Source organism: Eubalaena glacialis, chromosome 14 (genome assembly GCF_028564815.1).
Source record: "Eubalaena glacialis isolate mEubGla1 chromosome 14, mEubGla1.1.hap2.+ XY, whole genome shotgun sequence".
Lineage (NCBI taxonomy): Eukaryota > Metazoa > Chordata > Mammalia > Artiodactyla > Balaenidae > Eubalaena > Eubalaena glacialis.
In genome coordinates this window covers 7,827,861-7,854,522 of record NC_083729.1, presented here as the reverse complement: position 1 = coordinate 7,854,522, position 26,662 = coordinate 7,827,861, and the positions used below count along the sequence as shown (strand labels likewise).

Sequence of the window (26,662 nt, the reverse complement as noted above, 5' to 3'; positions counted from 1 at the left end):
CGCGTGCCACAACTACTGAAGCCTGAGCACCTAGAGCCTGTGCTCTGCAACAAGAGAAGCCACTGCAATGAGAAGCCCGTACACTGCTAGAGAAAGCCTGCGCATAGCGATGAAGACCCAATGCAGCCAAAAATAAATAAATAAATAAGTAATTTATTAAAAAAACAAAAATCAGGCATCTACATCGCTCAGTCTATATATGATCTTAATGTCTCACCATGTCACACAGCCCCCAGCACCACCCCTTCATCTGGCTTTTGTTGCCAGCTTCCTTTTCATGGTGTCAGTTCACCCCACTGTGCCCTCTTCACTCCCTTTGCTCTCTGTGCCTTGAATGACTTTCTCCTCCTTCCAGACTCAGCTCTAGTGCCGCTTCCTCCAGGAAGCCCTACCAGTCTCCACTACTCCCAGACCCCATAAATGCTTTGGCCAGAATCAGAGCTGTTTCATGCATTAAGCACTACAGAGAAATAAACCATTAGTAATACAAAAAGAAAATGCTCGAGTCCGCTCTAAACGTCAGAGAGGAAATCACAGTGGAAAAATATTGAAGTCTTAGCCTGCTGTGCTTAAAATATTTCACTTTTGCGCATTTTACAAAACACATGACCGTGTGAACTCATTGCTAGGGCCCCTCCCGGGTGAGGAAGTAAACCCTGTAAGTTAGGAGCTCTGAAGCTTAAGCCCCACAGGGTTTCTACAGAGAACTGAGTGCCTGTCTGTAAAAAGCTTTGCAGTCTTGTGCCCTGGTCGTGGGAACTTTTAAAGTAATTCAACAAAATAAATACTTGTTGAATTATGTTATATAAAGTATGTGTTTAGCAAGTGTTTTATGACTGAATACTCGTTCGGGCACAGGAAAAACTAATACGTCATTTGATAAGGTCGTAGATGCACTGAGGGCCCAAAGAAACTTACCCTCCCTAGGGACAAAGAGGATAAGGGTCGGGGGTGGGGGGGAACAAGGGATGAATGAGGGTTGGAAACGGACTCGTTAGAAACAAGTGGGAAAAGAGAGAATCCTAAGGATCCGAGAGGTAAACCAAGTACTGTACTCCTGGAGAGAAAAGGACGGAGAGCCGAGGAGCAACCGTAGGTACGTGAGGGACACGCCGGACGGAGGGGCTGGCCTGCCCCGCCCCCAGCTAGTCCCTCCTTCCGTCGCTCGCCCCGCCCCCTCAAAACCCAAACCGGTAACCTCTACCCGGCTGCCTCCAATTGGCTATGCAAATGAGAGAAGTCTGTCGGGACCAATAAGCCGCGGCCACGGCTTGGGAACGTCTTCCGGCCCGCCCCTGCCGCACCGCCCCGCGTTTGACTCGCGGGCCGAGGACTGGCCGTGGGGCGGCGGGGGCGCGGTACGGCGGAGGGGAGGCGGTGGCTGGACTACGCGGTTGCTGGACTACGCGGTGGCGCCGGCCCTCGGCATGGCTCGCCTGGTGCTTGGTAGGCGCAGGCCTCTTCGTCCGGGGGGGTGGAGGGGCAGCCTGGGAGACCGGAAACCCCCATGGCGGGCCGCGGACGGGGGAGCGAGCGGGTGCGTGGCCTTGGCCGGGCCCGCGCTGGCGCGGAGGGTCGCTGGCCCGGCCCACGCGGAGGACGCAGTAGGGGGAGCCCGTGGGGCGGTGGGGGAGCTCCGGGGACTGGGGCTGGTCTTGGCCGGAGCCCCCTGCGCGGGCCCTCGGGCAGAAGTGCGGGACGCGTGGGGAGGTGAGGGCGCCCTTGGCGGGGGCGACCTCCTCCCACCCGGGAGGAGCGTGTGCGCGAGCGCGGCCGGAGGCGGGAGCCCCGAGTCCGGGCTCGAACCCAGGGCGCCTGGGACAGCTCCGAGCCTGGGGCCGAGTGGCCGGTGCCGGGCTCCGGTGAAGGGGCGGCGTCGAGCGGGCCGGCTGTGAGCGAAGGCCGGGAGCTGCCTTTGAGCCCTGAGACCGGCTATGGCTGATCCCTGGCCGAGGTTGGGTACTGGGGGGCCACCTAGAAGGGGGACCTTGTTCTGGGCCTCGAGTGTGTACGGGAGAGTCACGGGCTCCTCACACCGAAAGTTGTCCTCACCACCTGTTTTATGGAGTTCCCACTTCTAAAAAACCTGAAATATCAAAACCCGGTCCTGAAATAAATTAGGATAGTTTCCTTAAAAGGCAACAGTACCTTCCTAAAGCGGGTCTTACGATGCAAGAGCACTTTAAATGTGATTGCACTTTTAACAACTAAATTGAACCCAGACTTTCTGGACTTAGGTAAATGTCAGTTTTAGAGACTACAGTAGTGAGGTTGAGGATCCCGTTCCTTCCTGGGCTCCCCTTGGTCCCAGCCAAGGTGCTCTTGACAGTGGATACCTGAACACTGTGGATCCAGGTAGCAGGGTTTGAGTCCCACCCCTCCGTCCCCCGCATCTACTAGCTGTGTGACTGGGAGCTAGTTACTTAACCATTCTGGGCTGGTACTCCATAGGGTTGTTCTCAGGATTAAGGAGTTTATATATGTCTAAAGAGAGTAAACAAGGTAGAAATATTTGCTGTATTACCGTAGAGAAAATAGATGAGGGGGAAAGAACTTAGTTTCTGTTTAGTTGCCTGCGAGTGAATTCAGACAGGGCTGTGAAAGAGTGTATGATTCTTACAGTTAATTCATTATTATAATAAATGTAGTCAGCCTTTTGGGGCGCCCTCTCGGTTTCTAGATGAGTGCTTGGGGACCGTGTACTCTTGCTAGCAGGTGTGGGACAGAGATGTTAGTGATGTGGATTTATAACATCCTTAACTACCTCGGAGGAATCATGGGAGGCCACAGATGGCAAAGTCATCTGCTCACATAGATTCTAGACCATTGGATGTTCCCGTTTCCCGTCGGTGCTCGTTATCAGCGAGTGGAATGGCCATGTGAATTTTAGAAGCAGAACAGTATTGGTCAGCCTTGACCTACTTTATCATCTTACGTGGACTGAGGGGTTTTGTAGGGGTAGTTACTACTTTTCTGCTGTTGAAATTTGTACCTCTTCTGATGCTTTTCTGAGTAGCATGTTTGATTTCCTTCTAACCCTACTAGGTCTTACTGCCTTTTAAGGAACTTAGGTCTTGAACCTTTATCAAGACATTTCCATTGACAGCCATTTATAAGGAGGGAATGCTCCTGTGAGAACCAGGCCACTTTATAGACAAGTAAGAAAAGTCCAGCCCCCTTACTAGGGGGGAAAAAAAGCTCAAGTTCATGTTATACTGAGTGTCATTAGGCATGACCATCTTCGTACAGAAAGGAGGCACATTCCTGAGGTAGACAGTCCTGGTTCATCCTTCGATGACTCCGGCCTGCTTGACACAGGATGAGGAGGAGAGTACATTCTTTATTGCTGTCCCTGATTGGCATGAGGAGGGAAAGAAGGTAATTCTCCTGCCACAGGCCATAGAATGCCCCTCCTGGGGTTATACTCCTGTAGGCTCCAGTCCTTTGGTTAAAATTCGGGGTTGCATAGCAAGGTACTCTTTCTAATTATGTGGCCTTAGGCAAGTTACCTTTTCTGGTCTCCATGTCCTGTGCTAAAAATGGGCATGATGGTACACACCACATAGAGTAAATGAGCTAATGGTACATAGTGTTGTATAAGTGTTATTCTTAGTTAAGATGTCAGTTTTTGGAGGGTAGTTGGACAGATACATATATCAAAATGTTAGCCATACCCCATTCCCCTTGTAAGATTTTCTCCTAAAGAAATAATCATATTTATTTGAGGAGGGAAGAAGTATTAGAATTTTTAGCATTGGCCTGTTAATAGAAAAAATTGGAGACCATCAAATTATGTCAGTAGTGGATTAGGAACATGATACAGCCATTAAAAATGGTTACATGGGGGGTAATGGGTAATCCATAATTACTTATGTAGAAAATGTAACTTATTTTGAGTGAAAAAAGGTTACAGAAGGGAATGTATGTAGTAAGATCACATTTATATAAATTTTTAGGCCTCTGTATAGTGTAGAGATATGTTAGTTAAGAGTACCCACCAAAATATTAATAGTTCATTCTGGTGGGACTGTTGATAGTTTTTCTCTTTTTGCTTTTCTCATTTTTGAAACTTTCACAAGGAGCTCAGTATATTGAAAAACTAATAATTCATACGGATGATTTTTTTAAAGAAGATAAACGTCTTTAAACATAGTAGATCTCCATAGAGGATTTTCTAAGACCAGTCTTACTCTCAAGCTTACTCAGAATTAGGACTGTCTCTGCTTAGGTTCTTGATTTACTTGCTTTATTAAATATGTCAAACTCTGTAATCTTTCCTGCAGCAGTGAAGAGATTAAGCAACACCATCCAATAGAAATGTAATGCCAAATTTGTATGTAATTTTAAATTTTCTAGTAGCCACATTTAGAAAGACAAAAAGAAGTAGGTGAGATTAATTTTAATATATGTTTATTTATCCAGTATATCTGAAATATCATCTCAAGAGGAAATCAATATCAGAAATATTAATGAGATAATTTACTTTTTTCCCCTACCAAGGCTTTGCGATTCGGTGTGCTTTTTACACCTACAGCACCTCAGTTTGGGGTAGCCATGTGTGGCCAGCGGCTGCCATGTTGCACAGCAGTTATCAAGGGAGCCTCACTTTGTTTGGCTTGACCTCCATCCACACTCACCCTTTCCCACCTCTTGAAATGGAAGAGGAGGTCATTCGGTTGCAAGCTACCCCTGTCACTGACTCTGGGTTCCCTCCCCGCCTCCTAATTCAGACGTTTTGTTACATTCTTCCCTGTACTTTAGCCTCTCCCACTCCACATATTTCTTCACTATGTGCTCAGCTCACTCCCATCTTTAAAAAGAAAGCTTCCTTCTATCCCCCATTTGCTTACTGTCTCCTGCTCTTTCTAAGAAACTTGTTTAAAGAGTTATTGTATGATTTTCACCGGCTTGTCCCCTCCTGCTCTCTCCAGCCTTGTGCAGCCTGACTGCTGCTTACTTTCACTACTGTACTTCAACTGCCCGGGACCCCAGTGACCTCTCTGTCATTATATCCAGTGGACAGTTTGCAGTCGTTCCTACTTTACCTCCCAGTAACCTTTGTTACTGTCGCTCATTCCGTCTTTCCCCTGGTTTATGTGAAACCACTCTCCTGATAATTCTCCATCCACTCTCCACATTGCAGCCAGAATACTCTATAGAAAGCAAATCTGATCATACCCCCTGCATGATAACCCTTTAGTGGCTTCACATCACCCTTAGTAAGGTCCACAGTTAAGTTCCTGCAATACTAGTCATGTCTATCATTCAAATGCAGTGTTCTCGAACAGTGTAATTGTTATTCATGCCCATGGCATACTGAACATTTTTATCTTGAACACTAAAAAGACAACATGGTTTAATGGGTAGAGCTTGGAAGTAGAAGTCAGGGAGCTGCTCTACCAGTTATATGTGTGACCGCAGATGGGCCACTTGCTCTCTATCTGCCCTTGTTTCCTTATTTACAAAATAGGGATGATTCCCACGTTCTCGTTAGTAGTGCTGTGAAAAATCAAGTGGATCCAATGTATTTCAAAGTGATTTAAATATTCAAAGTGCCTTGTAAGTATAAGGTGGAGGACTTAGCAGTAGAACAATTAACACCAGTATACGCTATTCCAGAAAAAGTTTACCATTGGGTTGTTCAAAAAGTTCCATTTGAAATCTTCCAAATTCTCTTTACAAAGTAAGCATGTGAAACTGTGACTAAGATGGCATATACACACATGCTTTCTTAGAAGACAGGTGAGTCTTTTATAATTCTTTGCATCAAGAGATTAAAAGAAGGAAATTATATGGTCATCTTCATAGATGCTGAAAAGAAAGTAATAGAAATTTCTTTAATATCATTAAGTTTATCTGTTTCAACCCAAAAGCTAGCAAATGGGAAAATATACCTATTAAAGTAAAAAGCGTTCTGTTATTTAGCATTATTCTGGAGATATTAGACAATGCAGTTAGAAAACAAATTATATATTTTATAAAATTTCATATATAACATATATAATTTATGTTGTGTGTCTGTGTATACATATACAGACAAATTTAAAGGAGGTAAAATTCTGGTATTACCAATTCAGAAAACTTGGGTTTTTAAAATATTAGTTCAGAACTTGTTTTTCTATGTAATTGTTATAATCTGCATTTAAGTTACCACAGTAGCAACAAAAATACACTTGGTCCACAGTGTGGCTAAACTATGCTCTTAATAATACAGACTCTCTATCCTTCCTTTATAACATTGTTCACATGAACATTCTTTCGGAGCTCATCCTGCAACACTGTGAGTGCCTGATGATGTGCCATGGATAGCGTTAGTAGAAAGAAAAATATTTAAAAAACAATCATTGCCCTTAAGAGAGTCACAGTCTAGTAGGGGAGGCAAATAATTATTTTTCCCATCAACAAGCTTTAATAAAGATAGCGTGCTAATACTGCAACTGAATAACACAAGAAATACCACGCGGATTATCCAAGGTCGCAGAGCTAGATGTAACTCCCCCATTTTCCAGTGCCCTTGCCCGTAAAACGGTGATGATAGTACTGCCTCATAGAGTGTGGGTGTACAGAATGAAGGTGTTAGTATAGGAAAAACACTAAGAAGAGTATTTAAATCTGGTCCCAAGGCAGCTCAAGAGATGAGGGTGTGGGCTGTCTGTTCCCTTGTTCAGCAGTGCACCAGGGGGGAGTAAAATTCCAGGGGCTCCAGCAGCAGCCAGGCTGGGGGTGGGAGCTGGGGAGAAGGGGGTTGGGAGAGAGCTGACCCAGGCTGTCCTCTGTGAAGGGCCTTGCTCAGTTGAAAAGGACTTTGGTGGCCCAGGTTTCCTGTCAGAGCCTGAACCCTGATGTTGATGGTGTGCTTTTTGTTGTTACTCCAGGTCTGATGGGCTGTACCCTCTTTATAGCAGTTAACGGTCTGTATTCGTCTAGTGATGATGTAATCGAATTAACTCCATCAAACTTCAACCGAGAAGTTATTCAGAGTGATAGTTTGTGGCTTGTAGAATTCTATGCTCCATGGTAAGTATTATAAAATAGCTGTCAGTTATTTATGATACTTTATAAAATTAAGAAAAATACTACATAAAAATGTAATTTTATTCAGCCATCTCGTTTACCTAGTTTACTGATTGTTTAAAAGAGGTAGAGGACACATCCATGTAATACTAATAAGAATAGATCTCATAATGGCAAAATATAAATAAATAAAAGAGGTAGAGGAGAGGGAAACTGTTGATTGAGTCTGTTAAAGGATGCAGAGATTGAGCCAATGACCAAAAAAAATGGTGGAAGTAGCTAATAGTTGCAAGAAAGAAGGAAGGAAAAAACCCGTATGATTTTAGGAAGATACATCTTTATGATGAGGTAAGTGGGGTGAAGATGGAAGGGACATTGATTTTATGCAGAGAGAGTATCGGGCAAAGGAAAGGGAAGAACCAGTGGTTGACTCCATTTTGTTTCTTGAAGAGGGTTGCTTCCAACAATATGTAATTAGAAAATTTGGTTTGATTTAAAAGCTCTTCTCTTGCCTTATGTCTATTTCTGGGGGGAAAAAAAAACAAACTTGTAATTACCATTGAAATTAATAATGCCCAGTTTCATACAGCTGACCCTTGAGCAGCACAGGTATGAACCGCGCAAGTCCACTTACATGCGGATTTTTTTTTTTTCCCCCAACAAATTTGTACTACAGTGTTACACAATCCACTGTTGGTTGAATCCGTGGATACAGAGGGCTGACTGTAAAGTTACATGCGGATTTTCCACTGCAGAGGGTCAGCACTTCTAACCCCCATGTTATTCAAGGGTCATCTGTGCAGTCAAAATACAGTATTGTTTATATGGTTAAAACCTTCAATGAAAACAAAACAAAAAACCAACAAATACACATGTATAAAATAAAGGCTATAGGATCACAAAGGAAACCTAAAATATTGGAATAACATTATTAAAATATCAAAATAAATCTTGATATGATTATGTAGTACTCATTTACTGGAACATAAATACCAACATCTAACAGCTAGCTACCATAATTCTGAACAGTGATGAACATAAATGATGTTTAAAGATACCTGCAACTATAGTGGTGATAAGAAAATAGCTGTGATTTTTATTTGTGACAGAGTCACAAGTACTAACCAACTATGATATGTTGTTAATGTTTATAACTGAAGGAAATCCTAAATTTCAATTACAGGTTAATGAAAATAGAGGATTTTTTTTTTCCCCATCAAAGTTCACAGAGCCCCTCAATTTTTATCCACCAGTCCTTTGGGGATTCATAGACCCCCCCCCCAGGTGAAGAACCCTTGAGTTACAGGGTGTGCTGCTATATTTATATTTGTGGCATTTTGATCTGTCTTTACATTGCTTCACATTGGAATTGAAGGGGGTATATACTCTGACAATCTCTGATTTGAGTCCTTATTTCATTAGAATAAATTGAAATTGAAGAGGCACAAAGTCCTGTAACGTTTTGACTCCTGGACTTCTAAGTAGCTCACCTAAATAGCAAAACATACTGTATATGTAGTATGTAGGATCAGCATTTCAGGACGTTTTGCTGAAAGATCCTGACTTTTAAAATATTGGATTGGACTTCCCTGATGGCCCAGTGGTTAAGAATCCACTTGCCAACGCAGGTGACACGGGTTCGAGCCCTGGTCCGGGAAGATCCCACATGCTGCGGAGCAACTAAGCCCGTGCGCCACAACTACTGAAGCCTGCACGCCTGGAGCCTGTGCTCTGCAGCAAGAGAGGCCACGGCGGTGAGAAGCCGGTGCACCACAACGAAGAGCAGCCCCCGTTTGCCGCAACTAGAGAAAGCCCGTGCACAGCAATGAAGACCAATGCAGCCAAAAATAAATAAATAAAATAAAATAAAATATTGGATTAAGCTTAAGGCCCTATGAAAGGTGATGTTACATAGTGATTAAGAATGTGGGATCTGGAGCCAGGAAGACCTGTCAGGCAGCTTTGTCACTGGGTGGTATTGGGAGGGTTTCTTAACTTCTCAGGCTCTGTTTCATCATCTGTAAAATGAAAATGACAAAGCCTGCTTGCAGGGTGGTTGTGCTGATTAAATGAAATCATGTACGAAGAGAGCTCATCGTGGTGCTGGCACGTGGTATTGGCTCATTAGGTCCTTAGAGACCTAATTAGAAGAAAATTTACTTTGTTTAAAAAAGGAAAAAGTCACCTATATAGATAAACTAGCTATGCTGTCTTCATACAATGGGTATTATACAATGATGAAAATAATACAGCTACCTATAACCTCGATGGCTGATATAAACATAACAGATTTCTGTATATATAATGTTTAAAAGCAGTTTTCTGTGTGTGTTATATTTCACGATAATTCTTTTCAGGTACCGGTACCTAAAAGATTATTTTTCCTTGTGTTCATGTGTCTCTGTCTCTGTCACTCATTCGTGTTCTTTTTTCACCACCTTGTGGTATCAAGTGCTTTTTACTCGTTAGCCATACTAAATTGGGACTACATGTGCATTTTTACCTCTACAAGCTGCTTGTGGGAGCCAAAGAATGTTGAGATTTAGGCACTGGAGATCTAGACTCTAAAACAGTTGCCTCATCTATAAAATGAAAAGTTTGGACTAGATCAGGGACTATCAAACCTTAATAGATTTAAGAATCACTAGTAGAACTTATTAAAATACAGGTTCCTGAACCCCTTCTCTAGGAACTCTGGTTTCTTGGGGCCCAAGAACCTGCGCTTTGCTAAGCCGTGCAACTGGGACCACACGTGAGGCACATTTGACCAGATAAACACTGAAGTTTCCACTCAGGGAGAGAGTTATGAATGACAGTGTTTGTTTAAACTCTTTAAATACAGTTTAACTCAGCAGTAATTTGGAAGCTTTTTTATTATGACATGAAAGGGGATCATAGTAAAATCAGGACAGTGAGTTCCTTCAGGTCACCGATCATGTTTTCTTAGTGCTGTTCTGCCTGCAGGTCCCCACCCTCAGTGCATGTCACTCGGTAGACTGTTGGTGAATGTTTCTTGAATTGGGAATCAAAGACTTAACTGTTGCCTTCTTTGTGTTTTCATCCCCTGAAAGGTGTGGCCACTGCCAAAGGTTAACACCAGAATGGAAGAAAGTAGCAACTGCATTAAAAGTGAGTTTCTGAGATGTCCACGTTCACCTGTGTATGTTAAAATAAGTTTAATTAAGCAAATGGGCTTAATGTACAATAGGAAGTTAATTTGCATATTGAAGCCCAATACTCTTGTTCTGGTGCCAAAATTATGTAGGGAGCAAAGGGACACTGTACATTCTAATTTTTATCTTGTCCACTTTTGTTAATTCTGTTTCCCAGTTAAATGGCATAATTATGCTTAGTCGTGCTAATTCTGGGAGCTGCACAGTTTCCTCACAGGCTGACTTGCCTGTTGCCCAGCTTTCCATTTAGGAATGGTTTCCCAGGCTAAAGTTCTCATTGATTGTTGGCAAATGGAACCTGGCCCTTTATTATCTTGTCTCTGAGTCTACATCATCAGATGATGGGTTCTTGTGGAATCTGCTCTGGTTGAAAGAAAAATAGATATTTCTTTTATGTTTCCACAGGATGTTGTAAAAGTTGGTGCAGTTGACGCAGATAAACATCAGTCCCTGGGAGGTCAATATGGTGTGCAGGGATTTCCTACCATTAAGATTTTTGGATCTAATAAAAACCAACCAGAAGATTATCAGGGTAAGGACTTTTCCTAATTACTTCATTCCATTGGTTGGAATTTTAGTTTGAGCAGGTAGGTAGAAAATAGAGAACCTGGGATTCTATGACCTGTTGGCCCTGCTACCTGCAAGTTTCTCACCCTCTTCGTGCCTGAATTTCCTTATCTGTCAAATGGTGTAGAGTAATTCCTACCTCTTCTGGGTTGCTCTAAAGATTAAATATGTGTCAAACAGGTGAAAGTTTTTTTATTATTGTTTGTACTACGTTAGGCCCACACGGGCTTAGCAATGGTGGAGTAATGATGTTTTGTGCTTCCCTTTTTTTCATTACAGTTTTTAAAAAATACTAGTTACTGGATATTTTATAGTTACTTAATATTTAATAAGTTTCTGTAATTACTTAATATTTGAAAAGATCTGCAAGTGTTTTCTTGCTCTGATTGCTCGTCCCTTCACTGTGGGGCGGGTCTAGCATATCAGCGTGGAAAAAGAAGAGTCCTGTATTTGAAAGTCAGTTTAAACTATTGCTATTACTGTGGAGTATTTTGCCCATGAATCTTTATGCCTTGTAAACATGTATAGTATCTGAATATTAAAGCTATTATTTAGTCTTTTAAACTATTGATAATAAAGAAGTACCACAGCTTCTCCATTTTATAGATAGTGGTAAATTGTATCTGCTGTGAGTCACTGAGGCAAGTGGGGAGAGGATTTTGGCTCAGACTCCCTGTTCTTTCACAGAATTGCCTGTTATTTAAGATGTCACAAACAGAGCATCATATTTAAGACAGTCAGAATTGCTAAGTTGAGCCATATCCAGGGTCCAATAAAAGTATTGGGCGTAATGTATTTAAAGTTTAAATTATGGCTCATTTGATCTTTTTTTAAAAAATATTTTGTTACAAGGGGCATATAAGTGACTAAACTTAGAGTCTAAACTCTTAGGTTTTGCTTTATGTGAGAAGAACAAGTTTTCAGGGTTGGAGGGGGAGGAGAATCAGCATCACGATAAAAACAAAGTGACTATTGTCTTATCTGTACTTGGTGTCCTGCATTGCATCCAGCGGATTGAGAAAACATTCTCAGAAAAGGGAATGTGAAGGGAGCAGAGAAACTATAGAGTGAGCTTTGAAGACAGCCTGGCCTGGGTTTAACTGCTGGCTAAACAGAATACCTGATCTCTCTGGATCTGCTGCTTGGTTGTAAAATGAGGATGTGAAAACCTATTTTAGGCTACTGGGGAAGTTTCACTGAAATAGTACATGTAAAGCATGTAACTTGGTAAATGTCGGTGTAGTTGGTACCTCACCAAGATGGGGGTCAAGATACTTGGAGATGAGGCCTTAGACACATCACTTCTCCTAGACTCCCCAGCTCTAAAGTTCCATAAAATGATCAGTTTCATCTTTTTGACTAACCACCTGCTTTTCTGCTTTGGAATATAATTTGTTCATTTTGCTAACTTGTAAAAATGGAATGTTTAGAGCAGGGGTTAGCGTTTGGCCTGCTGCTTGTTTTTGTAAATGAAGTTTTTCAAAACACAGTCACACTTGTTCATTCATATGGTCTATGCCTACTTTCACACTAAAACAGCAGAATTGAGTAGCTGCAGCAGTGTGGCCTGCAGAGACGACAATGATTACTGTTTGGTCTTTTGCAGGAACAGTTTGCTCACCCTTGGTCTAGAGTGAGAAAACCCTCTCTGTCTTCTTCCCTAGTGTATTTCTTTTTTTTTTTTTTTTAATATTTTCACTTTTTTTAAAAAAATTATTTAATTTATTTATTTGGCTGCATTGGGTTTTCGTTGCTGTGCGCGGGCTTTCTCTAGTTGCGGCCAGCGGGGGCTACTCTTCGTTGCGGTTCACGGGCTTCTCATTGCGGTGGCTTCTCTTGTTACAGAGCACGGGTTCTAGGCGTGCGGGCTTCAGTAGTTGTGGCACGTGGGCTCAGTAGTTGTGGCTCGTGGGCCCTAGAGCGCAGGCTCAGTAGTTGCGGCGCATGGGCTTAGTTGCTCCGTGGCATGTGGGATCTTCCCAGACCAGGGCTCAAACCCATGTCCTCTGCATTGGCAGGTGGATTTTTAACCACTGTGCCACCAGGGAAGTCCCCCTAGTGTTTTTCTTGATTTGGTATATTTCCAGGTGGAGATTGGTGGTGGAAGGGGCACTGGTTCGGAAAGTGGAGGTGTCTGCAGTAGATAAGGAGCAGGAGGCTGTTTTTATGTTGAGGTCTTGCCTTTCTGTCTTAGGAAGTGACATACTTGGTAATCTCAGCCAGGATGTAGTACAGGATGATCTGAACACACTCCGAATGCTGCTGTTCTGTATTTTCTTTCTAATGTGAAGTCTGAAGCGTTCTCAGAAGTTTTTATCTCTTCCTGGGCAGTTTGATTAGAAAACTCTCTTTTTTTTTTTTTTTTTTTAAATTTATTTATTTATTTTTGGCTGTGTTAAGTCTTCGTTTCTGTGCAAGGGCTTTCTCTAGTTGTGGCAAGCGGGGGCTACTCTTCATCGCGGTGCGCGGGCCTCTCACTATCGCGGCCTCTCTTGTTGCGGAGCACAGGCTCCAGACGCGCAGGCTCAGTAGTTGTGGCTCACGGGCCTAGTTGCTCCGCGGCATGTGGGATCTTCCCAGACCAGGGCTCGAACCCGTGTCCCCTGCACTAGCAGGCAGATTCTCAACCACTGCGCCACCAGGGAAGCCCAGAAAACTCTATTTTTAAGAAAGGAGAAGAAAGAAGAAACTTTCTAAAAAGATTTTGTTAGTTTTGCCTTTAATCTCTGAAGATAGTCTCAAGGCATATATTATCCATATTCTTCTGAGTTAGTTAATAGTCCCCTGATTTCTTCTTGAGCACATAGTTTTTGGTAAACTTCCAAAGGCTATTGTCACTATCTTTAATATGGGGCTTGTTACTTCCTATATTAGGAGTAAGTTCAGCCACAGAACCTAAAAGCCCAAAATAAGTGTTTTAAGCAAGGTAGAGAACAGTGGATTGCTTTCTAGTTTCTTAGCTTCGAACCCCTCGTATCCTACTTATTATCTCATAGAAATAGTTTTTCCATTTGCCTCATTTGGTGCTTTGTGTTTAGAAATTTCCCCTGCTCTCTTAACTAGGTAACCTTCTTTTTCATCTGTGTACATGTTATACATTCAGTAAACGTTTGTGAACTGTTCTCAATAGTAGATGGTATTTATGGGTGAACAGAATGTCCTCGTTCACACTAATAACCTAACACTGAAGAAGAGGAATTAGTTTTCCCGGCGTAAAGTGTAGCAGGAAATACATTCTGGAAGAAACTGGCTCTGTCTTAAAGATACACGTGGTGTTAGGTCTGTTTGAACATCAGATGAAGCTGGCAGGTATGTAAAGGTTCAAGTCTTCAGGTAGGATCAGGTGTAGGCTCCCAGCCCGCCCACCCCCGCTCACCTGATGGCCCGTGTCTTCCCGTAGGTGGCAGAACTGGTGAAGCCATCGTAGACGCTGCTCTCAGTGCTCTGCGCCAGCTCGTAAAGGACCGCCTTGGGGGCAGGAGTGGTGGATATAGTTCTGGAAAACAAGTAAGGCTGTGTATAATGTCAGTTTTTAATGTGGCATGATTTTGAAGCCTGACTGTAAACTCTGCATAGAAGATAATTATTTCTTAAGATGTTTTAATTTGGTGGACTTCCAGTTAAAAAATCATAGGAGGTTGAGTCAAGCGACTCCAAAAGGGAGTCAGACACCCAGCCTACTGGTGTGGCCCTTCAGAATCACGGTCGCCGTAGCCAGTCCTAGGGCATCCGCCACAGCCGCAGGCCAGGAACCACGCCCCGAGATGGCTTCCTTGGCCAAGGGCCGAACTACAAGAGTTTGGCCTACAGTGGGAGAAAGAGCCCCTGGCCGTGGGAGTTGGAATCTGGCTTCCATGGCGTTTGTAGTTCCAAAGTGGAGAGAGGGAGACCAGCTCTCCTCCAGGTCAACTTTGGGCAAACGTGGATGAAATTTGGATGACCTCTTGGCCTGTGTCTGTGGCAATCAGGCTGAAATCCCTGGGCATCTTTACATAAGTGGATAGGGAAGAAGATTCCTGTTCTCTGGATTGGTATTATAGATTCCCGTGTATGAAGTGTGACGTTTAACCATGATGTAGTTACGTTCTTGCGAAAAGGCATTGAACTCTCCCTGGTACGCACAGGCACACCTCGTTGTATTGCGCTTCTCAGATCATTGCATTGTTTACAAAGTGAAGCTTTGTGGCAACCTTGCGTCGAGCAAGCCTCTTGGTGCCATTTTTCCAACAGCATTTGCTCACTGTGTCACATTTTGGTGATTCTTGCAATATTTCAAAGTTTTTCATTATATTTATGGTGATCTTGATCGGTGATCTTTTGATGTTACTATTACAAAAAGATTATGACTTGCTAAAGGCTCAGATAAGGGTTAGCATTTTTCAGCACTGAAGTATTTTTTAATTATCGTATGGTCATTGTCTTTTAGATATAATGCTATTGCACACTTTACTAGACCACAGTGTAGTGTAAACGTAACCTTTATGTGCACCAGGAAACCAAAACATTCATGTGAGTGGCTTTATTGCGATGCTCACTTTACTGCAGTGGTCCGGAACCGAACCCGCAGTATCTCCAAGGTCTGCCTGCATATGTAAACACAGCCCTTCACTCTTTTAGGAGACCAGTAAGACTAGCTTCTTTATACAGACTCAGAGCTTACCAGAGATTTCATGATTTTGCCTTTTATTTCAAACTTAGACATTTAATGAGCACAGTTGTCTTTCCTACCCCCATGGCTTTTGGCCCAGGCAACAGAAAGCATTATATCGATTCTGACTGCTTTGTAGGTTTAGTACTGAAGAAAATTCTTTGAAAAGATAAAAGGATTAAATGTCATTTTTAGCTTTCTTAAATGGTAGGGACTTTATGAAGAGGTACTAACTGGATATCCTGGGATGAACCAGCACTGTTCTGAATTAGAATAGTGTTATTAAGGTGGTTCTTTGAGCCATGTTGAGGTTTCTCTTAATGAAGATAGCAGGGGTGGAGCTCAGATACATGTTACATGTTACACTGAGTGTACTGGTAATTGTTTGAAAGTAAATACTGTTAGCCAAGTAAAAATAATAATATTAAGGAATGTCCCCAATCTGAGTAAAATAGTTTTCAGTTGAAAGAAGAACTCAAAACTTTAAGTTGTAGAAATGATTATTGTTATACATATATTTAGAATAGGATTAGTGTTCTTTTTGGCCAAATTGTAACTTAAGATTTAATGTCACAAATGACAGGGTAGAAGTGACAGTTCAAGTAAGAAGGACGTGATTGAGCTGACAGACGACACCTTTGATAGGAGTGTTCTTGACAGTGAAGATGTTTGGATGGTTGAGTTTTATGCTCCTTGGTGTGGACACTGCAAAAAGTAAGTGCTTTGTACCAGGTACTTTTTTAAGTCAGGTGCTTTTAGTCTGTCCACGTGGCTCACTTTGAAAGAGCTGAACCAGGTCATAGGTAACCTCCAGGATCTTCTCCCCAAAAACTCCGGCTCTGAATGAATGTTAAACATCGGCATTAGGGCCGAGTGTTTCCTCTGTCATATTTTCAGTGATTAACAGGGAGCTGGCATCCAGATTTGGGGGGGCGTGGTGGACAAAGGACCAGGAAATGAATGTGAAGGGGGCATCATGCCTTTCGTAAAGCTACACACAGAGTGTTTCCCAAGTGTGATTTAACCGGATTGGGCAGAAATGCACACACCAGTTAAAGGATTTGTGCTTACAGTTAAAATACACTTTTAAAGTGCACGTATTTTTCTACAGTCTAGAGCCAGAATGGGCTGCGGCAGCTACAGAGGTAAAAGAGCAAACGAAAGGAAAAGTGAAACTCGCAGCTGTGGACGCCACCGTTAACCAGGTTCTAGCCAGCCGATACGAGGTGCGTGTGCTTACCAGGCTGATGTCTTTGTGAGACGCCCTGTGTTTTCACCTGCTACACCGTCTAGTACTCCTGGGCTCTCTAGGAGGGGGAGGGGGGAGGCTAGCCGTTTTGTAATGCCGAAATTAAATCATTTTACTGTTGTAACAAGTAAATCTGGCACTCAAGACTGTTGGGGGTTTTTTAGTTTTGTTTGTTTTGTTTTCAGTATCGCACTACCTGTGTGTTTAATGTGAGCCCAAGCTTTCGCAAGTTATTCGTACAGCTTTTGAAGTTGGTTCATTTGTTCTAGAGCACATAGACTGTGTTAAGTATATATGCAGGGTTTGAATAAGATTCGGCTAAGCCTGGCAGTGAGTCTGTTAAAACCCCTTGATTAACAGACCTCTGTGTGCTGTCCCTTACACATCGATGCAGGCTAGGGAATATTTTTGTTACATTAAATTACCTATAAGGTAGTTTTAGAAACCATAAAGATCTTATTTCTTATGAAATGGTAATTTGATTTGTACTCTGATATTTTTTAATAGATTAGGGGATTTCCTACAATCAAGATATTTCAGAAAGGCGAGTCTCCTGTGGATTATGACGGGGGGCGGACGAGATCCGACATCGTTTCCCGGGCCCTTGATTTGTTTTCTGATAACGCTCCGCCTCCTGAGCTCCTTGAGGTAATTAAACCTCTTCAGCCACTTGTAGTAAGGGAAGCTTTTCCAGCCTGATGATAGAGGACATTAAAGCAGTAATCGCCTGCTGTCTTTTCAAATAAGCTCTTTCTCTTCTCTTTTAAAATGCTCTCTTTAGAGTGTTTTTGTACTTTCAGATGGGGAAAACTTGTCTGAAAATGGCTGCCTTTCATAAGTTTTAGTACCAAAATAATCGCAGCGTGAGCAAAAGCGTACCTTAGCGTCTTAAGAATAGAACGAATCCATTCTTTAATTTATCGTTCTCAAAACAGTAGTTAACATTTATTGAGCACCTGACCATGTGACAAGCACTGTTCTGGTACTTTTATGTGGATTTTTCTCATTTACTTCTCGTATGAACACTTAGAGGTAGATACTGTTTTTAATCTCCATTTTAAATACGGGGACACAGGCACAGAGAGCCTCAAATTCATGTAAATATATAATACGCGTAAATGTGTCTTTTTTATCTGTCTAAACGACTAAATGTCGTAGCCAGGCTACGCCCAGGCGTTCTGACCATGTGTATATACAAATGCCTCGCCACCACCGCGGATAGACGGCTGAGGGGTAAAAGCGGAAATCTTCACAGAACGTTCTCGTGGTGTTTCTGTGACGCACACGGAAGTGTTACTTGGGAAGAGCCTTATCTGGCTCTTGAAGTGCTTTGCTCTGAATGAGAGTGCCGATGCTCGCGCAGCCTTACCTCTGGGTTTTGTGTCACGTGGCCTTCCAACCCCCTTGTCTTCTGGGCCCCGCAGATCCTCAACGAGGACATCGCCAAGAAGACGTGCGAGGAGCACCAGCTCTGTGTCGTGGCCGTGCTGCCCCATATCCTTGATACAGGTATGGCGCACCGCTTTCCATGCGTGGTTCTCTGTTCCTTGCTCTGCGAACACTTAATTCACAGATTGATTTTACCCATTCCTTTATTTTTACCTTGAAATTTTTTTGTCCATTTACATCAGGAGCTGCAGGCAGAAATTCTTATTTGGAAGTTCTTCTGAAGTTGGCAGACAAATACAAAAAGAAAATCTGGGGGTAAGTTATCAAACTGTCCCAGTGTCGTCGGGTGGGAGGGTGTAGAGCTGCTTGGAAGCGGCTCCGTGTTTTCTGTAGGCTCCGTTCCTGTGCTCACTTGGGCATGTTTTTTTATTTAGGATCTAAAAACACTGACCACCTAGGAGGAAATGAAGTCATGCAGGACTCTTATTTATAACACACTTATTTGTACCCCAGCACACTTTTTCTTAGAGGAATCGTGTTCTGATGGTGGTTGGGTTCTAGGCTAGCAGGCAAAACGCCATTAGTGACAGAGCTCAATTCTAGCACAGCCTTGAAGGCTAGATAAAGAAAGCAGAAGCAGAGGTGTGTTTCTTTACCCTCTTCTGAGTGAGGGCCGCACGCAGGCAAATGTTTAAAACAAAGCTTGTCTCTATTTCCATTGTTATTAATAATCTTTTTGCTCCATGCCGTCCGTATCTGCTGCTGTCCCAGGTACCACGTGTCCCTGCTGTCCCTCTCGCAGTGGCCTCACACCACCTGCGTTAGTCCAGCACGTGTTTACTGTGTGCCTGCAGAAGGCTGCGTGCCCAGCTTCCGTATTCTTCTCCCTTGTACGAGTGGAGGGAAGAGTTTTTTTGGTTTGTTTTTTGAGGGTTTTCTCCTTTTTTTTTTTTTTTTTTTTTTTGGCCTCGCTGCGGGGCATGCGGGGTCTTACCCCGACCAGGGATCGGACAGCGCAGGAAGTCCCAAGGGAAGAGATGTGGTTGAGCATTTTCATATGTATTAAATAATGGCATATCCTTAACTTTTAAAAAGAAGTCGTTACACTGCTAAAGAATGTGCATAGTAACCCAAACGATGTTGGTAGGATTTCAGGTGACAGAGAAAATTCGTCAGGTTTGTTGGACAGTATTTTGGGGACTGAGGGGAAAAACAGTCATATAGATAGACCAGTCCCCAGGGGGACTTCTGGGGTTAGGGTCTAGGGAACATAGGAGAGGAACTGTAGTTACTTCAGAGCGCATCTAGAACACATTATTTTAAAAATTAATCTTTAATTTTTCATTTATTTTTTCACCTATTCCATTCAAAAGGTGTGTCATCTTTTGTTCTTTAATTGTTAGTCAGGTTCTGACTAACTCAGAAGGGATCTTTGCTCTAGAAACCAATCTGCTTTTCTAGGTGGCTGTGGACAGAAGCCGGAGCCCAGTCTGAACTTGAGAATGCGCTGGGGATTGGAGGGTTTGGGTACCCCGCCATGGCAGCTATTAACGCACGCAAGATGAAATTTGCTCTTCTGAAGGGATCGTTCAGTGAGCAAGGCATTAATGAGTTTCTCAGGTAATTTCTTGCTTCTTTGAGTTGTTTTTGTTTTGTCTGTTTGTTTGGTTCTATTGTGGTAATTGGTTCCAAACTAGATTTATATAGACGAGGCAATAAATGGAATAGTTTTGTATTTCACATTTCGGAGAATTAACGTTTATAAATTAGAGCTTTGGAGTCATCTTCCTGTGCCATGGAAGTCTTCTACTTAGTGAGTGATGCTAGCACGTTCCTCCTCTTGGGCCACCTTGCCATTCTGTGCACTTGGCATTGGGCTTGTCCTCGTTCTCATAAAGGTCTCATATGGGCTACAAGCAGTCCCGTCTCGCCCACTCCCGCCCTAGGATGCTTTGTACCCCTGACTTCAGGGGATAGAGTTTCCACCCCTGGGCATCGGATTTAGAATGTAGTTATTTGAAAATGAGTGCGCTTACTGAAGTGACTCCAAAACGTGCAAACAATATGATAGGTTCTCAAACTCAAAACCCAATTTACAAAGCTTGCTAAGCTGCCCTGCTGTTCAACTCATCCTAAAACTGACTTAGTCATCATTTAGGCAAATACAAAATGTTAACCCGTACTTTTTCTTAGATTTGTGGTAATTTGTTTAATGCCTCTTCCCCATTAACTGTGAGTTCCACAAAGGTTGAATCTTTTACACAAAACTTTGCCCCTAGTCACCACTGTAGAGCCTGGCTGGTAATAAGCTCTTGTAAATATTTATGAATGAACGATTGACTTCTTGTCTCTGGAACAGTTTCAGTTAGGAAAGGCATCCCTGCCCTCAGGGACATTAGCAGGAAAACTACTCATCAAGTGTGCTTTATCCTTTTTCAACAGCTAATTCCAATCTAGAAAACCTTAGAGGAGTGTAGGAGAGTAGTAAGTAACCTTGAGATTAAGCCTCTGGACTCACATAAAGTACAGAGGAGGTAAATGCTTCCAGGAACAATAGCATGTTGTAAACTCGAGACAGTGACTTGTGCTTGAGATCATACAGGTCACTGGTTCTCAAACTTTGTGTCTTGGAGTTAACAGAAAACCTCAGATTACCAGTGGAGAAAAGTCTGCAGTAATGAATAGGAAGGAAACAAAACGTGGCAGTACGCTTGTTTCTAGCCACATGTGAGTCTTCTTTTCGAAGAAGACGGAACTTGTACGGAGCGTGTCACTGGTGAGGAGACTCCTTCCAGCTGGCCGGGGTGGGGCCTGGCGGAGAGCTGGCGGGTGCACCTGCTTGGTGGCGAGAGGCACCAGCGTGCGTACTTGAAAAACCACACACCTGCCACGTTCCGCGTGGCTATTGGAAAACCAAGGACAAACACCATCAGTGCGTATACGCAGGTTGTCAGACAACCCATAGAAGTTAATGGTAACAGTGAAGCTAAACTAACAATTTATAAATGTAGGGGCGGCAATTGAACACTATGGTCAACCCAAGGTGACATTAGTGGTTTCTGCATCTTTCCTTAAGAATGTCATGTTATGGGAGTTCCCTGGTGGTCTAGTGGTTAAGATTCCGGGCTTTCACTGCCATGGCCTGGGTTCAGTCCCTGGTCGGGGAACTGAGATCCTGCAAGCTGCACGGTGTGGCCCAAAAAAAAAAAAAAAAAAAAAAAAAAAAAAAAAAAAAGTCATGTTATGTTCTGTTGGAGTAGCAGCCAGAAAAGGTAAGTATATAATTGTGCATTATGCCCCCAGAAGTGAAAAAGGGCTTGAGTCATATATTGGCTTGGCCAGAAAGTTCATTCACGTTTTTCCGTAAGATGTCAAGCGAACTTTCTGGCCAACCCAGTATATGCGTTTGTGGCCGTTCAGTTTGAAGGCGGTGGCCATGCTTCTCCAGGCTTTCTTAGTTAGAAGAGAGATCTGTTAGCATTTAGCCTAAAAGGAAGATGGAGCCAGAGGGCAAGTGTGTAATTGAGCAATTAAAAAACCTTTTTTGTTTTTTTTAAATGATGATTGAACTCTCTGCCCTCAAGGTTTTGTTCCTTTTTGAAGGTTTGACATCTTTCCTCTAGTCTGTTTGCTTTTGCCGCTGACATTATTAAGTAGGAAGCTAGAGGCTGATGTTCAGAGATAATAAATAACCTGATTAAGGACACAAAACTAGTAAGAAGTAGAACCGCTGACTTTTTATTATATACATGGGTTTGTATTTCCCACATAAACCAGAGCCTGGATTGTCCTGTGCCTTTCCCTAGTAAATTGAGCCATTCTGGCAGAGGTAGTAGCCTGTGTGTGACACAGGTCTGACTTATTGTGCTGAGTACCTCTATTCTACCCGTACAGCACAGTTCATGGAATGGTGGTGAAGTGGGTTTTTACATATTAATAATCCTGTTTTTTGAATGTAACTGGTATGTGTACATCAAGGCTGCTCAACGTGGGCACTCTCAACAGTCTGGGCCAGGTAGTTGTTTGTCCTGTGCATTATAGGATGTTTAGTAGCATCCCTGGCCTCTACCCCCGGATGCCAGCAGCGTACACACACAGACACACACACACACTCAGTGATTTTTGAGTTGGGACAATCAAAAATGTCTTCAGACATTGCCAAATGTCCCCTGGGGGCAAAAATTGCCCTCAATTTCAGAACCGCTGATACACATTGTAAAACATGCAAAGTAGCCAAAAGCAACGGATAAAATTACCCAGTTTTCCCACCATGCAAAGTAACTATTGTCAGACACATACAGGAAACTTGATATCCTGTTTTTTTTTTTCTTTTACTCATATTCTTTTTTTTTAATCAAAGTATAATTAATTTACAAATGTGTTAGTTTCAAATGTACAGCAGAGTGATTCAGTTATGTATATACTTATCTATATATATGTATTCTTTTTCCAATTCTTTTTTCCGTCATAGGTTATTACAATATATTGCGTATAGTTCCCTGTGCTATACAGTAGGACCTTGTTTATCTATTTTATATATAGTGGTGTGTAAATGTTAATCCCAAACTCCTAATTCTAAGCACCCTTCACCGAGGATATTTGGAGGCTCCTTTTATAAAGAAGCCTTGCTCACAGTCTGGTGATCGCCTCTACATCCTTCCAGGGAAATGTTTATCAATACCTGCCAAAGTCAAAACCTGACACACTGTTTCATGGTACAGCTCTTCTGTCTGAAAGCTTGACATGTGTGAAAATTGCCACCATCACCTATAGATCATTGAGGGGGCCTGTGGTGTCTGTGGGCTGGTTCTAAGTGCCTCTGCTTCCTGTTAGAAATCTGAGAAAAGGATTTCAGTTTTAAGGTACCATCTTTCAAAAAGCCTTTCTAAAGTTAGTGTGGAATTTTGTTAATCAAGTGTTAGTGTTGGTCTAGACCATGTCCTGGGTCAACTTTGATCGCTTTTACATACTTAAGTTGTATTTTAGCAAGATATGTTTGCTATTTTTTTTTAATTTTTGGTAGTACCTGGCTTTCCCTACTGCCAAGGCCTTAGTCAGGAATGTCATTATATTGTTACCTGGTTACATTGTTGTCCCTGATTGAAAAGATAATACTGTTCATGAAGTGTTTTTCCGTAGAGAGAGGTGAGAAATGCCTCTATGCAAACATAGCAGGTTGTAGGGAAATCGTTATTTTTGAAAAGTTGTTTCTTCATCCGCATCAGCAGTCCAACACCCGTGCTCTGCTCATTTTCCCCTAAGGGAGCTGTCTTTCGGGCGTGGATCTACAGCACCCATAGGAGGTGGGGCTTTCCCTGCCATCAGCACCAGAGAGCCCTGGGACGGCAAGGACGGCGAGGTGAGTCCCGGGACCGAGCTGTGTGTGAACAGGACTCGCTGTCGGGACTTTGGTCCAGCCCCTTACTTTCCCGATCCCTGTGCATCTTTGCTGCTTGTAAACAAGACCTTTTCATCAGACCTAAGCCTTGACGTGAGCATAAACCTGAAGAATCAACTTCATGGGCCTTTCAGGGTGCTCTTTGTCTCAAGACCCTTCATCCCATCCTCCCTGTTACAAAGTGCTACATGGCATAGGATATTCGTGACAGAGACAACCGAGATAAATTTCAGTGAGGTTGCTTTCCTGACTATTACCTGTAAAGTGAACATTTAACCTAGAATTCATTAACTTTGAGAGAAGTACAAAATTATAGCTTTGAAATTAGCATTTATTCCGGTACATTTCTGCCCACCCCCCTCAAAAGGACCAGTTAAATAGCTGTTAGTTTTCCATCTATATAATAATAGGCAAAGTTAAAAGCAGGAGCTGGACTGGGGAGAAACTTGTGACCAGAGCACCTCTGGAAATTTAGTGCTCTGTTAAGATGAGATGTCAGACTTTCAGGGTCGCCCTGTCTGTGCTTCTGCATAGACCCTGCAGGGCCTGATGGTGGTTTTCTGTGTTACAGCTTCCCGTGGAAGACGACATTGACCTGAGTGACGTGGAGCTCGATGACCTGGAGAAAGATGAGTTATGAGAGGCACCGCACAGACTCCGGTTTTCTTTTCTTGGGAGCGGATTTTCCAGCAGTGAAGGAACATTCTTTCCAATCAGATGAATCTACCAGTGGCCTTTTTAACCAAGAAGTAACACTGATTGGTCATTTGAAAACACTGCAGCAGTGAACTTTTGCGTCTCAAGAAAACAATGAAAAATTCTGTGAATTGTCGTAGCCGGTGAATTGGGTTGTATTCTGTCAAATAATACTTTGAAGAAAACTGATGGGCTGTTGAAGCATCTTTCCCTCCCTCTGACTGCTGCTTAAATGTTCTTGGAGGCTGTTTCTTACATACAAGTTTTTTAATGTGATCCTTTCATTTGAATGTTAATGGCTTTTTTCCATTAAAGAATAAAACTATTTTGGACAATGCCAGTAAATGTATGAAATTAGTGTCCACATCGTAAATTCAGTAAATTAGTCTTATGAAGGGATGACCTTGATGTCTCTCCTCTCTATAAACCTGTGGTTCACATGACACCATCTGGATGCCTGCCACCACACAGATTTTACACGTGTCCTGCAAGGCTGAGTTTCAACTGGAAGTGTGAAACGTAAAGCGAGCTTATATAGAAGGATGAAAAACAATGGTTTGTCAAGTGAGAACTGCATTCCACGCCCACTATTTTGTCTTTGGGCCATCACCAGCGACTACTAGGGTATACAGCTGGTTATACAGTTAGCCCAAGGTTTTTAATACGCTATTATTAAACCCTCACAAAATGTCCATTAAGATGTGAAATAAGCGGCAGGTTAGCAATTTATAGGAAGTCCCCATTTATGTAAAACATTCAGAAAAGGGAAGTTTTGAATTATGTTAGAATGTAAATGAAGAGACAATTCAAAGGATTGAGAACATTTCTTTATTGTAACTTAAAAAAAATAAATACAACTGTAACTAATTTTTGTGAGCAATTTCTCTAAAAATTTAAATTCTGTAGGATACTTGAACTCTTCTCTGGCTAAAGAAAAGAAGCGTCTGTGGTAATTTGCACAAATATGCAAGTTTAGCGGTGCCGGCTCATGTTTCTAGTCAAGAAGACCAAGGTCGATGTGGAAATAGACATAAGGAAAGTAGTCTTGGTTGCTGAGTTGCAATCCAGGGATCTCCACGGATGGCTACAAAAGACATGGTCATGTTCTAAGTGCATAAACTCGTTTCTTGTTTTACTTTTCTGTTTGAGGAAAGCTCCCTGGGCATTGACTGACTGTATTTTCTGCCCCACAGTCCGCCCCCTACCCCAAACACACACACAGCCTCTTGTTAAACTTTCACCTTTGTGCAGTGTAGATTTTCCTAACAGTCTGGCAGGTACCACTTTTGGAAAGTACCTCCCATGTGGAGAGGCTGACCTTACTGTAGAAAGGCAGCTCTTTCTGGATAATATACCTACATCCAATATACTTGTGGCTGCGACTTCATCCAGATGTCTGAAGACGGAGTTCAGAACCTCTCTTAAACGTTTGGTGGATGACTTCTTATGAGGCTGGAGGAGAACCGCCTGGAAGTTCACTGGCAATCCATACCTGTTCAAAGTGTAGAGGAGTTACTGCAAATATGGGTAAAATGAACCTGACGCTGTAGTAAGAATGAAAAACGAGGCAACGTAGCTCAGGAAAAGAAAACTCGAGTGGAATGTCTGGGGTCAGAAGTGAGACTAATTGCTAGATCTTTGTGCATGGAAAAATCTCTAGAATATGCTCACCCACTTCTGATATAGTGACAGTTTTTTGACTATAAAGAGCCAAGGGGTCTCCGGGGTGTGTGTGATCATCAGGTGGTGAGGGGTCAAGTTGAAGGGAGGCTGTTTGACTAAATATTCTGACTCCAGAGCCTTTGTCTAAAACCCAGCTTAGCTGACATACTTTTCTCCACTGAAAAAACCAGCACACGCACACACACGCAAATCTAGTTTATCAAGATTGTGAATTCCTTTTGCTGAGTTTTGGGTGGACAGAAAGGATTTTAAATGGACTCTGTATGCACGAGTACCTTTGAAACCACTTGCTGGCAGCTATTCCTGTGGTGGTATCTCAAAACACTTAAAATATTTACACTGAGTACTACATAAACAGTAAACACGCATTTTGTGATTCTCAGTGTTTTTAAAATACATAATATATACTACCAGGGAGCAAACGCTTGGATGTTCAATACTTAACCACCTGTGCTTCTTCACGCCCGAGCCCAGCATGTGAAAGCTGGCCTTAAGATGCCCTTTTACTGCCTGACCTGTTAGTATTACTTAGTTTTAATTTCACAGTCAATGCCCATAAACTAGCCCCTGGCTTTCCCGTCCTCATTTCTGGCTGCTAATGGTGCAAAGTGTTCACTAAAGTCCTGAGGTCTCCTAGTGGATCTGCAGAAAGGTGAAGTAAATACGTGAAAGGGCCATTTGTAATTGCTTCACTGTAACCAAGCATAAGACGTACCTAGTCCCGTTGCCTTAGAACACTGGGTGAGCGGGGCCCTGCCAAACCCAAGAGGCGAGGGCCACAGAGGCCGGCAGATGCTGGCAGGGCTGGCGGGGGCACTTGGGCTAGATGGTGGGTGAGAGGATGG

At 42.7% G+C, this 26,662-nt stretch overlaps 2 protein-coding genes across 3 annotated transcripts in view; one reads left to right on the top strand and one right to left on the bottom strand.

Moving 5' to 3' along the window:
- Nucleotides 1-1,310: 1,310 nt before the first annotated feature.
- PDIA6 (protein disulfide isomerase family A member 6) lies at nucleotides 1,311-24,479 on the top strand. Its single transcript, XM_061168512.1, has 13 exons — nucleotides 1,311-1,446; nucleotides 6,876-7,017; nucleotides 10,086-10,143; nucleotides 10,593-10,719; nucleotides 14,155-14,261; nucleotides 15,986-16,116; nucleotides 16,514-16,628; nucleotides 17,159-17,299; nucleotides 18,076-18,160; nucleotides 18,283-18,355; nucleotides 19,502-19,660; nucleotides 23,303-23,399; nucleotides 24,010-24,479. Exons 1-13 carry the CDS (start codon nucleotides 1,428-1,430, stop codon nucleotides 24,076-24,078), a joined length of 1,323 nt encoding a protein of 440 aa, XP_061024495.1. The 5' UTR covers nucleotides 1,311-1,427; the 3' UTR covers nucleotides 24,079-24,479.
- Nucleotides 24,480-24,948: 469 nt separating this feature from the next.
- The window catches only part of ATP6V1C2 (ATPase H+ transporting V1 subunit C2), a 51,534-nt gene continuing 49,820 nt past the window's right edge, over nucleotides 24,949-26,662 (bottom strand). For both annotated transcript variants that reach the window (XM_061168511.1, XM_061168510.1), the window contains 2 exons: nucleotides 25,494-25,626; nucleotides 24,949-25,218 (listed from right to left, as the gene is read on the bottom strand). In XM_061168511.1, the coding sequence (XP_061024494.1) occupies nucleotides 25,129-25,218; nucleotides 25,494-25,626 (223 nt within the window). In that variant the 3' untranslated portion in view covers nucleotides 24,949-25,128. The remainder of the gene's footprint in view (nucleotides 25,219-25,493; nucleotides 25,627-26,662) is intronic.